Genomic DNA, 14,192 nt, shown 5'->3' with positions numbered 1-14,192 from the left:
TGTCAGGAAGGTGAAAAGTGGTTTCGGCGTTAAGGGGTTAAAGTTATCACTCTGTACAACACCCCGCTATCCTACATATATTTATTACCACAGTCATGTCCATATCCCCTAGTTACCCCACGAAATAAGATTCTTACGATGGATAATATGCTGCTTTATCTCATACATGGGCCCCATGTAAAAAAAAAAAAAAAATGTAATACTTGTCTAGCTGTGAATCCGATGAGGCACATCGTACTTTCATCTGCAGTTGTGCCCTCCACACGTCTCTACTCAAGATGTGATGTTTTTTATTTATTTTTTTTTATATTGCGCCCACGTAGGAACGTCATACAGGGCAATTTGGGGCACTAAACCACCGGTCAACAAGGACCTGTGGGTGGTTAAGTGCACCGACTTGCACTGACCGGTTCTCTTTAGCACTTTGATACATCATTTTATATATCACCCTTTGTTATATGATAAGTGATGAGATAAGTTGGTGTCACTGTTTTTGTATTCTGTCTGAATAAAATGTTTACTTTGTCCCTACTCTTTCCCACTTCTGCTTGTGTCTTCCCATATTCAGCAAGTGTGCTTTCTTATGTGTTTTTTTTTTTTTTTTTTAATCTTTTTAGCGGGAGGTTCGTACTTTATGATTTCCAGAGCGCTTGGTCCTGAATTTGGTGGAGCTGTTGGTCTCTGTTTCTATCTAGGTACAACATTTGCTACTGCTATGTATATACTTGGAGCCATAGAAATATTTCTGGTAAGGAATATGTATATATATTTACGTAAGAGAATCCTTTTCAACCATGTATTACTTTCTTGTGGTAAAGGAAAAAAAATAAATTATCTTCTTTTCATACCATTACGTCTCAAAAATATTTACGATTATTTTATGGACTGAATATATTGCACACGACTGGAGATCTTGCATCATACAGAAATATGACGCAAGGACTGCCCGCCTGCCAGCCAAATTGCAGCATCAAAACTGCAAACGAACTGCTGCAGTCTGGTTGTCAGATGGGGAGGCCGTTGCATGAATTATCTATTTACATACATTTAGTATTACTATAAGATGCACCCCTGATTTAGTCATCCAAAAAAATTTTACACCAATTTTACTGTTGGTCACAGGTAAGTACAGCACATGATTGGTGATCAGTCACCCTATAGGGACCACGAGGGAGAGAGCCGTGTGAAGGCACTGCTCTCTCTAAGAGGAAACATCTTGCTAAAATGTGATTGTGTCTTATAGTCAGAAGGTAAGAACAATCTAGCAGTGGCAGACCCTCTTGACTACTGTAATAGAGATGGAGTGAATCATTACAGCGGTCAGAATGGGTCTGACAGTACTGGGTTCTTTGGACTATAATGTACAGGCACCTTTTTGCAAGATTTTTTTTCTCTTGCTAATAATTGGGTCTTATAGTCTGAAATATATGTAATTTCTTGGTTAATAGTGGAACAGATTTGGGCAGTGTTAACTACAAAAATACTTAACTGTGATATTTTTCATCAGATATGTTGCCTCTGTTACTAGATATGGCAGAGAATTTCTGTGTTTTGAAGCAGTTCCTGTAAGTTTGTGGGGTCGATCTCCTGATTTATTAATATGCACTTCAGATAAATAAATGGTAATTGTGGATAGGAATCAGAAATTGAAATGTAGTTGGCAGATCTGACCGTTTCCAGCCTTGGCATACATCTGCCTACAGGTTTTATCTAGGTAATGACTTAAATCTTTCCCATTTACCATTTTAGCTTATGGTTATTGTATTATTCAAATTTCTGATCTTCCATATTTTTGTACAGGTGTACATTGCTCCGCAGGCAGTCATTTTCGAAAGTGAAGGAGTACTGGAGAACTCGGCTGCTATGCTGAATAACATGCGGATTTACGGAACTGCGTTTCTTCTTATCATGTCAATCATTGTTTTTGTTGGCGTTCGTTATGTGAACAAGCTGGCTTCTCTGTTCCTTGCCTGTGTAATATTGTCTATACTGGCCATTTATGCAGGAGCACTGAAATCTGCCTTTGCACCTCCTAAATTCCCGTAAGTAAGGATGAATTATGTTCTGTAGTAAAACAAACCAATACTTGAGGCCAATGCTAATAATACATCAATACGCTAAGTGCTGCATCCGATGAAAAAAGACTAAGTAATGTAATCAAATTGGCTTTTTAAAAAAAAAAATCTACAAAATTGGAGAACACATGCCACTACATAAAAAAAAAAAATTGTTTGTCAAGGTTCTATTGACCAAAACAAGTCGGGGCTGGTGCTGGGGAGCATGGTTTTGCACCGGTATACTACTCTGTAGGTATATTCCTAGGCTGTATTTCATATCTTCTTTCACTTGCACTTTGTTGACTGATTAGTATATGTGTTTAGCTGCCACAGGTCATTTTGTATGCATTGCTGTTTGCAGTAAACGTACACTCCTATCTTTGCTTGCGGCCCAGCACCATAGTGCTCTTCCTTGATATTAATTTTTACCAGATAAATTTGCGAAATGTGGTCTCCTGTTGTGCTCTAATTTGGTAATTTTCTGTTCTGCAGTAGTATGAGACTAGGAAAGAAAATTATAGTAATGTATATCTAGCTCATTTTAACATATTGGCTGGCTTTCAGATTTCATGACTGTGCGATAAGCGCCAGCATGACCTCAGGTTTATACTAACTTTACAGACAAAGTCCAACTTGGCCACTGTTAAAATATCTCTAGTATAACGCAATAGTGGGGATAACAATAGGTGCTTTTTTGTTTGCTGTATAATTTCAGTGTTTTATTTTTGACTCCTTTTACCCTACTGCCATTTTTGTGCACATTTGTTCTTTTTCACACAATCATCCTTAACCTTTTTTGCTTGTTTGTTTTAGCATTTGCCTGCTTGGAAACCGAACCCTCTCCAGGCTGGAGTTTAAAACTTGTGCCAAGATAGTAGAGACAGAGAATGCAACATTGCCATCTGATTTGTGGGACCGTTTCTGTCACCCACCTGGGTACTTGAATGCCACATGTGATGAATATTTTGTCCATAATAATGTGTCAGAAATAGAGGGTATTCCAGGCTTGAGCAGCAGCATTATTTCAGGTACTACATTTTATACATTTATCTTTCTTTTCTCCAGCAATTCCCTGTTATGTCACATGATTTATGTCTGCATCTTTTTTTTTTTTTTTTTTTTTTTTAGAAAATCTTTGGAGCAATTATCTACAGAAGGGAGAGATAATAGAAAAGGGCTCTTTACCTTCATCAGATACAGTGGGTTCTCCTTCCAGCACTTATGTTGTGGCTGACATAACAACATCTTTCACCCTCCTGGTTGGCATTTTTTTCCCATCTGTTACAGGTGTGGCATTTATTTTTTGAGTATTTATGCATCATTTCTAACTGTGAGACATATGTGTCCAGCCTAACACCTAAAACAAGCAGTTTATCTCCAGAACATTGTAGCTTAACCAACAGCATCCACTGAAGCCTTTTCTGTGTCCTTCTCAGTAAATATTCTAGTATGCTAATTCTCTCCTTCTCTGCGACACTAAATATATTATGGCGTGTTGAGTAAACCACACACATACTACACAAATTCTGACTCTGTATCTTTCACTGTTCATAGCAATTATGCAGGAATATTAAAGTATATATATGCCCAGTAGTTATGGTTAGCTGTGTGGGATTATAGCCAAATAAAGTACCTGAGTGAAGTTGGCCCCCCCACCTTGTTCAAAACAAACAAAATTGGTGTCAAACGTTTGTGCTACGTTTGTGCTGGTTTGTGCAGCAGAAATTTTTGTTTGTGCCGCTATCGTTTTTGAGATTTTAATGAATGTTTCCAGAGGTCATCAGAGGTCAACCAGCCCCCCCACATTTCCCAAATCAAACAAAACTGGTGCCGAACAATTCTGCTACGTTTGTGCTGGTTTGTGCTGCGCAAATTTTTGTTTGTGCTGCTTTTGTTTTGAATATATGAACAAAAAATTAAAGTTCAAAATTTCAAGCAGCCCCCCCACATTAACCAAATCAAACAAAACTGGTGTCAAACGTTAGTGCTATGTTTGTGCTGGTTTGTGCAGCAAAAATTTTCGTTTGTGCCGCTATAATTTTTAAGGTATGTTCAGGTGTTCAAAGTGTTTAGGATCAACTGGTAAAAAACAAACCTAGTGACACTTCCCTGATTTGATCACCAGGGGGAGCTAGCAAACACATTGTACTTTGGAAGAAATGAACTCTAATGACCTTTGCAAAAAAGTATGAATATATTAAAAATGATAGCGGCACAAATGAAAATTTTTGCTGCACAAACGTAGCACTAACATTTGACACCAGTTTTGTTTGATTCGGTTAATGTGGGGGGGCTGCTTGAACTTTTGAACTTTCATTTTTTGTTCATATATTGAAAACAAAAGCAGCACAAACAAAAATTTGAGCAGCACAAACCAGCACAAACGTAGCAGAATTGTTCGGTCCCAGTTTTGTTTCATTTGGGCAATGTGGGGGGGCTGGTTGACCTCTGATGACCTCTGGAAACTTTCATTAAAATCTTAAAAACGATAGCGGCACAAACGAAAATTTCTGCTGCACAAACCAGCACAAATGTAGCACAAACGTTTGACACCAATTTTGCTTGATTTGAACAAGGTGGGGGGGCCAACTTCACTCAGGTAAATAAAGTCCATACACTGTCACGAGGCAGCAGCTGTGTTTGGTGCACATAGATGGAAGACACTGATGGTCAGATAGTTTACAGAGGATTCTTCAATTACAATCAGCCATTATTAAGATTTCTTTTTTCTTTTATGTTTTTGTTTTATAGCTGCTATTGACTACTTTTAGAGCTACATGTAGGATGTATTTGCTGCCTAGAGCTATGCCTAACTTTTCACATCGCATTGTTGCAGGAATTATGGCAGGCTCTAATCGTTCTGGTGATCTGAAGGATGCCCAGAAATCCATTCCAATCGGAACAATCCTTGCAATACTTACAACTTCTTTAGTCTGTATCCTGAATCGGTGAACGTTATTTAATTTTTATGTAGTACCCCAAACCTCTTTAGTTCACCCGGCCTGCTGCCAATGTTCTCTTCTTCTCCTTCAGGGGTAGGAGCTGAACATGAGGTTGTATCCCACTGTATAAGTGTACAGTGGGATATTCTGCTGCTTCCAACTCGTCCTTACAACAAAGGGAGAAATTAAGTATGAATGCAGCATAAGCATTCAAGCAATGGCAACTCGGTCACTGCTGTTTTTGCTCCTTGCCAGACGAAAACACCCCTTACATTTTTTGCATGCTGGGATTAGAGGGTTTATGACAGTAGGTAATAAGTAATTATCAGCAGAGGGAATGTAGTTTGTGTATATTAGTCTGTGTGTGTGATAGTGATATATTGTATAGTATGGCCACCAGTTAGTATACATTAAAAAATATACATTTTAAAATTCACCGATCATTTGTAAGAGAAGTCGGTAAGCAATATCCACAGCATGTCTTCCATACTAAGTAAATAGTAGGACATAAAGAATATATAACACTGCTGTCTATAAAACTTTTTTTGCTAATTTCCCTGACTGTAAAGAGAATTCAGATTTGAGTAACGTCATCTTATTTGGAGCCTGTATTGATGGAGTGGTCCTCAGAGATAAGTAAGTATGAAGTACATATAGCTTGGGAAACTTCTCAGCACAGAGTGGCACTCTGACTCTGTCTCTTACAGGTATGGAGATGCAGTAAAAGGAACCCTTGTGGTAGGTGCGCTCTCGTGGCCATCACCTTGGGTCATTGTCATTGGATCTTTTTTCTCAACGTGTGGAGCAGGACTGCAGAGTCTCACTGGGGCCCCTAGATTGTTGCAGGCTATTGCTAAGGATGGAATTATCCCCTTTCTTCGGGTAAGAGTTGATTACGCATGTGCCGTTTTTTAGTGTGAGTGCACAGAAAAAGATAAATTTAAGATGAGGAAAGTCATGAACAACAAAGGAAATGTTGATTTTTAACTTTATCTTGCTCTTTTTTCTTTTTTTTCCCTAAATTCTAAAGGTGTTTGGGCATGGAAAAAGTAATGGAGAACCTACTTGGGCATTGCTTCTCACTGCTGTGATTGCCGAATTGGGAATTCTCATTGCCTCTTTGGATCTGGTAGCACCAATTCTATCCATGTATGTAATATCATCAAGGTTTGGACTTTGAGAGCAGGGACCCTATTGTAAACATTGAGAATGAGATTTCACAAATTATAGGAATGGTAGACCAATGTCCCCCAAATTGAATTTAGCAGCTCTAAGACTGCCAGAATGGTTAACACTATCATCGGCTGTGGACTTGCGCGGCCCCCCATAAGTTTCTACCTCGTTCCTGTGATTGGTATGGATCTACATAATACACATCTGAGACGCCGCGCTAATGCATAGGTTTTCAGCTAACGAGCAAGTTTTTCTGTTAGTGAAACATTGAGTTGAAAACCATTCCTGACCAAATCTTCTAGGGGAGGGAAAATGTATTTAACTAGTGTCCATGCCAAACATGAAATTATTGTTGTTATTGTTGCTGACTCAGATTAATCAAATAAGTTTATGGGTTATGGTTTTTAAGGTGTTGCCAGTGAGCAATTAAAACGCAAAGTAACACAAAGTACTGTATATTTTTCTTAGAACTTTTTATTAAATACTATGAAATAAGACCACCCTCAAATAATAAATATGATAAATAATTATTAATCTCTTACTATAGAGTATATTTCATTCAACAGAGTCCGTGGCTCTTGTCTATGAAAACTATTCCATCTATTGACAAATTTGGCAAGCTCTGTGCAGCGCGGCGTAATCTGTTTGCGCTATTTAAATAGAGGAACTTTTATTATTATTGGCTGCAGAGTATACGACCTAGTAACAAATTGTTACAAACTATTGTCTACTCTTCTTTTATCATAGGTTTTTTCTCATGTGTTATCTATTTGTAAACTTGGCTTGTGGATTACAGACTCTCCTTAGATCTCCAAACTGGCGACCCCGTTTTCAGTATTACCACTGGTAGGTCTTTCTTTCCACCAGATATTAACATACAAAGCTATTAGCTGTATTGTGTAGGGGTAGGAATACGCTTTTATTAAATACTTTTGTCATCCCTGGTGACAATGCTTATAAATAACTATTTTATTCTTTATGAAAATGTTCATTAAGGTGCACCCAGTGTGTGTCAGGGCTTCCTGATGCACCCTATTTTACTTCTCTGAGGAGTCCCCAAGCCGCCAACAGCATCAAAACTCTGCCCCTTATGCTAAAAATTCACATTATTGATATTGGGTGATATTTATACATTCCATATAAAATATTTTCATGTCTAAAGTGTTACATTCCTAATTAGCTTTACAATTCTTTTGGCATTGCGTTATCTTCTAGGTTTTTTTTTCTGCCTTCGCAGGACTTTATCTTTTCTGGGTATGGCCCTTTGCCTGGCTCTTATGTTCATCTCTTCGTGGTATTATGCACTCATCTCCATGGTGATTGCAGGCATGATCTACAAGTACATAGAGTATCACGGGTGAGTAGTTGGAAACTGTCCCACATTTGTTATTATTGGGGTCGGCTCCAGGTTTCATTAGACCCCTGGGTGGCAGAGTCTCAGTAGGCCCCTTTGCAGTGAACTCACATGGCGGCATTAAATATTCAGAAACTAAATCTCTTCTCATAAATATTCCCTAGTTTATAATATCAAACAGCCCCCTCAGGATTATTTTATATAAAGCCCCCTCACTCCATGGATTCCCTATATACATCCTTATCTGGCTCCATCCCCTCCGTAGCTATGAGGCCTCGACACTTGCCCAGGCATGCCTAGTGTTGGCGCTGGCCCTGTTTATTATGTCAGGTTATGGACGGGAGCAAACAGCCTGGCTCCACCCATCTGACTGTATAGGTTTAGAAATAATATCATTAATTTTTCAGGGCGGTGTGGACTTTTTTTAATAACTTACTGCCTGTTTTTAGAGCTGAAAAAGAGTGGGGAGATGGGATAAGAGGACTTTCTCTGAGTGCGGCACGCTTTGCTTTACTGCGACTAGAGGAAGGACCACCACACACCAAAAATTGGCGGTAAACATCAGTTTAGTTATGTAGTAGTCATATGTGCATGTATGTATTGTACTTATTTTCACAGTATTTTTTTTTTTCTTCCTCTAGACCCCAGCTCCTTGTTTTGGTTAAGTTAGACTCCGATCTTCATGTATCCCAACCACGTTTACTCTCCTTCGCCTCCCAGCTGAAGGCCGGGAAAGGTTTAACAATAGTTGGATCTGTTTTGCTTGGTGATTACTTGGAAAACTATGCAGAAGCGATGGCAGCGGAGCAGGTATAATACCCACTCAGACTCTACAGCTTCTTTCTTGGTGTATTTAGCGTTTTTACATGTGTCTTTGGATAGTGGATAGTTCATAATCATTCAGAAACAGAATCTGTTTATACTATCCCTTACAATAAAATTTAATATTCTGCATATATTTATAGGGTAGTTTCTCCACAGCACAGAAAAAGAGGTAGGGTATTTCCTTCTTGCCTGGTCTGCCCTTATTTCCCATGATGCCTTCTGTTTTCTTATGAAGAAGCTCAACAGATAATTAAATGAGAATACAACAAGTAAATCAACTGCCCTCCTGCAACCTCTAGCTATAGAGGACTATACAATTGAGAACTGAGGTTCCGGTCCTTCTTACCCATAGAGCAGCAGGCCACTTTGTAGGAGTGTCAGAAACAATCAAGAACAGAGTTTGGCAATATCCAGGTTCCAGTGGCACAGTGTGCTCACTGCACCGTGACCTGGAGCCATAGAAATCTATGGGTATCGTGATCTGGTCGCAAACCATGGTTGCACTCAGAGTGCCCCAGCGGCTCTGTGTGATGTGGCAGGAGCTTCTAATAGTAATTAGCTTAATTCTCAAAGCAGTTTTTGTTTATCACTGTACGAATTAGTAGAATCGCACAATTCTAATAGACTAAATGTAATCTGGCAGAAGTAACTGCAAGTGGCTGGACCTTTTTTATCTTTTACCGACAGTTTGCATCTCTATACCATAATTATATATATGATTCTAATAATTATCTTCCATCACAGGCATTAAAGCAACTGATGGAGCAAGAAAGAGTAAAGGGCTTCTGCCAGGTGGTGGTAGCACAGAAGAAAAAAGAAGGTTTATCACACCTCATCCAGTCTTGTGGTCTTGGAGGAATGAGACACAACACCGTCATCATGGGCTGGCCAAGTGGCTGGAGGCAAAGTGATGACTCTAGGGCCTGGAAAACCTTCATCAGTAAGAATTGGGGTTTCTTTTCTGTGATAATTACTATGATAAAAGTTTCTACTTTTCAGTAAACAATTGATATATCCTTCATTGATGTGACTGTAGAATCTAGTTTTGAAAGCCTCATTTATTTTATTTCTTCCAGCCACTGTACGTATCTGTACAGCTGCCCGCCAGGCTCTGCTTGTGGCCAAGAACATATCTTTATTCCCTGGGTCACGAGAGATTCTAGCAGAGGGTAACATAGATGTCTGGTGGGTTGTACATGATGGAGGGATGCTAATGCTGCTGCCTTTCCTTTTGAAACAACACAAGGTAGGCTTGCATTTGGCTTGTTTCTCTGAATATTATTGTCTTTTTGCTTTCCATCTGTATTTTGTATTTGCACTATAAACAAGTTTCACATGGCCAATAAAGGGATTTACCTCATTACATCATATTATGAAGACATTTGTCCAGTACTGAAACAAATTTCACTTTTCTATTCATGTGTTATGACTAGGTGTGGCGCAAATGCAAGATGCGTATTTTCACTGTAGCCCAAATGGAAGATAATAGCATTCAGATGAAGAAAGATTTGGCAACTTTCCTCTACCACCTACGTATTCAGGCCGACGTGGAGGTGGTAGAGATGGTAAGAAAAGAATGAAATGTAAGATATAATGCAGATAACCTAAATATATCTGATCTGATGGAAATTCTCTGCATTACACAGCATGACAGTGACATTTCTGCCTATACATATGAGCGGACACTTATGATGGAACAAAGATCACAGATGTTACGGCAAATGCGACTTTCAAAAACGGATAGAGAACGAGAGGTGGGAATTATTTCCAGACATATTCTTGTCTTGATGATGATTTATAATAATGCCTCCTGATAAGATTTGCAACAGGATAGGAAAATATTAAATTATTGTGAAATACAATATCCATAAAGCATTACATTAGCCATGCAGGACCGGCAGAAGACACTCAGATCTGCTAAAGTGAAATAAAGATTGCAATTATAACCATAACTTAATTAGCTTGAAGCTAATGCAGCAGTTACAATTCTACTAAAATGTATGTTGGTATATTATTTAAGGCCAAAAATGCCTATGTGTATCTGACCAAAATTGTGTATTACAGAAAGGTTAAACAAATAAATTTGTCTTCCATGATTTTAGGCCCAGTTAGTGAAGGACAGAAATTCCATACTACGTCTGACCAGTGTAGGCTCTGATGATGACGATGAAACAGATGCTGCCCCAGAAAGAGTACATATGACATGGACCAAGGATAAACACCTATCTGTGAGGGCAGGTCAAAGCAGGCCGATGCCCAGTTTCCAGGACTTGCTCAGCATGCGCCCGTAAGTGTCTGATATCAGCCAATCCGTATAGAAATCTGTATACATTTCCAAGCATGTTCAGTTTGTATTGAAGTCTTTAATTCTCTCTCCAGGGATCAGTCAAATGTCCGGCGCATGCACACGGCTGTGAAACTAAACGAGGTTATTGTCAACAAATCTCATGATGCTAAACTGGTTCTGCTCAATATGCCAGGACCACCACGCAACGCTCAGGGTGATGAAAACTGTATCCTTTCCTACATGTAATGAAGGCACAAATTTTACAATGATGATATAGCCACTCAAAAAGTGATGAAATTGCACAAAACAAAGACTGGCAGCTCTAACTTTGTGTATGCTTATACATAGAGCACTGTTAATAACTCATAACACAGCCCCTGACTTGGCAGAGGAAGAGCATTGAAAAAATTGGTGTGCTCATGTACGTGCTGTGTTTGGCCATGGTCTGTATTTTGAAGTCCATGGCCCACAAAAGGTGTTTGCACCAGTTTTCTGTCTTACTTTGCACTAGAAAGAATGTGCAAGCTGCTTGCACATGTATTTAGAAAGTGTCTGCGACAGTTTTGTGTCGCAGGTGCACTGTGTCCAAGATAAAATGTACAGATACATACCTCCCAACTTTTCTGTGGCGATTTCCCCCTGTAAGCCACACCCTAGTCACGCCCCTAACCACACCCTGGTCACGCCCAAAAACTGCTAAGACTTCAGTGCAGCAGCAAGCATCATGTTATTGTGTGAGCACTGCAGTTCAGTCGGCAGTTAGGGAGTTCTTGCACAGCACCTCAGGATGAAGAGGTGAGTAATAAGCATCTACCATCAATAATTCTGATGGTAGATGTCCTTTAATGCCTTCCTGTACCATAACATTTCCCACTGCAGGAGTTGTAATTTCTGAAGATCTGTTGCAATGTGCCAGTTGGTAGGATCAACCAGGCAACCTAAAGTTCATGTGCCACAGGGGTCTAAAAAATTGTAAACAAAACCCCCCCCAAAAAACATAGTTTAATTCAACACCCCTTCTTTTCCCTAGAACTGATATAGAAAATAAACAATAAAAATCATAAACATGTTAGGTATCATTGAATCCCAAACGTTCCAATGTATAAATATTTAAAAACGATTATTCCAGTCGGTGAACCCGTAATGGAAAATATCGCACCAAATGTCTGCAATGCGACCTTTTTGCCATTTTACGCCACATAACATTTTTATAAAAAGTCTTCGAAAGGTCGTCCAGTCCCCCAAATGATATTAATGTAAACGTCATCTCATACCACAAAAATGACAAAGCTCCACACATCGAAGTATAGAAAAGTTATTGGTCCCAAAATATGGCAAAATGAAGAATATTTTTTTCTACAAAAGATTTACAATTTTTTTAAAATCTACCAAAACATAATAATATTTCTATAAATTTGGAGTCTCTATGATTGTACCGACCAATGAATAAAGCAGAAGTGTCATTTGGGGTGCACAGTGAAATCTGTGTAAATGGGGCATAAAGGAAAATTACCCAAATGTGTTTTTTCACCAATTTCACTGCATTTGATTTTTTTCCCAGCTTCCCAGTACATGTCGTGGAACGACAGACCCGGGGCTGCATGGTTCCTGCAGATTCGTTACAATGAGCTAGTGGCTCAGTGGAATTTATACTGTGCAGAAATGCCATAGTATTGAAGTATATGGTAGGAACGATCAGACCATCTAGGGTAAATGTACCCTAGAGGATCTAAAAAGTAGTAAAAAAAAAAAAAAAAAAAAGTTTTTTAAAAAAGTAAAATAAACTAAAAGTTGAATTCACCCTTTCCCTAGAACTGATATATAAAGAGTAAAAATCACAGACACAATAGGTATCGCCACATCTCAAAATGCCAGATCTTTCAAAATATAAAAACAGTTATTGCCGGTGGTGAACCACATAATGGAAAATAGTGCCCAAATCTCTGAAACACGACTTTTACACCATTTTACATCACATAAAAAATGGAATAAAAAGTGACCAAAATGTTGCACAGTCCTCAAAATGATAGCAATTAAAACGTCGGCTCATTTTGCAAAAAATGACACCACACTAATGTATGAAAAAGTTATTCGCGCCAGAAGATAGCAAAAATGTCTTTTTTATACACTTAGTTTAATTTTTGAAAATGTATTAAAACGCAATAAAACCTATATATTTGGTATCACCGTCATCGTACCGAACCAATGAATAAAGACAGGGGTTAAAATCTGTGACTGTCCCGCTGAATTGGAACAGTTGGGAGGTATGCAGTTAGACCGTGTGCCACATTTCTGTCCAACATGCGCTGCAATTTTGTCTGTGCCTCAATTTTGCAGCATGAACAAAGTGCACCAGAAAAAACAATGGTGCTCGCTTCCGGAGGGGCGCCAGATTAATGAAGAACATGCACCACAAAGACTGATTGTGGTGCACTCTGCACACTCCACAGGCAGACTGCATGGTTTTCGATAAATGTGGCCTGTACTCTTAGCTGTATGTCCGCAAACACAAAAGGGAGATTGATTACTCTATGACAGAATGCTGTCTTAGTTTGCACTAAAAAAACTGTCTGCACCAAATTTATAAAGGGTTTTAGACAGGGGTGTGGCCTGTAACAAGGGGGCATGTCCTTGCAGCAAAAAGGTCCGTGCGCTAAAATGTTATGGCGTGACGTAAGCTTACTAATAGGAGGTGCAGAGTATGAATCTGGTGGAGAATAAGACTGTCTAGTCTAACTCTGCACTGTCTAACCTAAGGACACTTTTTATAAATCTGCCCCAGCGTGTGTCATCCATTTCTACAGGTCCAAAAAAAAATTGGATGGCAAATTATGCCAATAGCTTTTCCCCTTGAAAGGTCACATGATTACTTTTAACACAAATGATCTGCAAATACGGCTAGCACACAGATGACACCTGCGTGGCATTAGAATTTTACACTTTAGTTTGGAGGTTGTAGTTCATATTTCTGCCCTACCCTTCTCATAAATCAGTGAAAAACATAATCATGTGCATGGTTCCACTGGAATTAAAAAAAAAAAAAAAAAAAACTGACATGGATGAAAGCTTCCTTTGTATGTAGCCTTAGGCCTCATACCTTTTGAGGTCTTATGCGGAATCTTTTCCCTTAAAACTATATACAGGCGGTCCCCTACTTAAGGACACCTGACTTACAGACAACCCCTAGTTACAGACAGACCCCTCTGGTGAAGCTCTCTGGATACTTTACTTTAGTCCCAGACTGCAATGATCAGCTGTAAGGTGCTTGTAATGAAGTTTTATTGATAAACCTTGGTTCCATTACAGCAAAAAATATTGAAAATCCAATTGTCACTGGCAAAAAAAAATGTTTTTGTCTGGATCTACAATTATATAAAATTCAACTTTAAGTACAAACCCAACATATCTTGTATGTAACCCACAGACTGCCTGTATTGTTCTGCTAACCTCCTATTGCACAGCATTTTATGTTTAATTTAAGCCCACTTGGCAGGTTCAGTGGATTTACAATTTCCTTTTGGAACATTGCCTCTTTTCAGCTTCCGTTGTGTAAT

At 38.9% G+C, this 14,192-nt stretch overlaps 1 protein-coding gene across 4 annotated transcripts in view; it reads left to right on the top strand.

The window, feature by feature from the left end:
- SLC12A6 (solute carrier family 12 member 6) overlaps positions 1-14,192 on the top strand; it is a 35,558-nt gene that overhangs the window by 19,447 nt on the left and 1,919 nt on the right. For all 4 annotated transcript variants that reach the window (XM_072149518.1, XM_072149509.1, XM_072149528.1 and 1 more), the window contains 18 exons: positions 618-748; positions 1,801-2,042; positions 2,871-3,085; positions 3,186-3,344; positions 4,894-4,992; positions 5,578-5,635; positions 5,707-5,881; positions 6,030-6,148; positions 6,920-7,018; positions 7,410-7,529; positions 7,976-8,080; positions 8,168-8,336; positions 9,096-9,291; positions 9,428-9,597; positions 9,785-9,916; positions 9,998-10,105; positions 10,454-10,638; positions 10,731-10,864. In XM_072149518.1, the coding sequence (XP_072005619.1) occupies positions 618-748; positions 1,801-2,042; positions 2,871-3,085; positions 3,186-3,344; positions 4,894-4,992; positions 5,578-5,635; positions 5,707-5,881; positions 6,030-6,148; positions 6,920-7,018; positions 7,410-7,529; positions 7,976-8,080; positions 8,168-8,336; positions 9,096-9,291; positions 9,428-9,597; positions 9,785-9,916; positions 9,998-10,105; positions 10,454-10,638; positions 10,731-10,864 (2,616 nt within the window). The remainder of the gene's footprint in view (positions 1-617; positions 749-1,800; positions 2,043-2,870; positions 3,086-3,185; positions 3,345-4,893; positions 4,993-5,577; positions 5,636-5,706; positions 5,882-6,029; positions 6,149-6,919; positions 7,019-7,409; positions 7,530-7,975; positions 8,081-8,167; positions 8,337-9,095; positions 9,292-9,427; positions 9,598-9,784; positions 9,917-9,997; positions 10,106-10,453; positions 10,639-10,730; positions 10,865-14,192) is intronic.

The sequence above is a fragment of the Engystomops pustulosus genome, chromosome 1 (genome assembly GCF_040894005.1).
Source record: "Engystomops pustulosus chromosome 1, aEngPut4.maternal, whole genome shotgun sequence".
In the NCBI taxonomy this organism is placed as follows: Eukaryota; Metazoa; Chordata; class Amphibia; order Anura; family Leptodactylidae; genus Engystomops; species Engystomops pustulosus.
The sequence above is the reverse complement of the archived record's forward strand: the minus strand, read 5'-3'. Positions and strand labels throughout refer to the sequence as shown.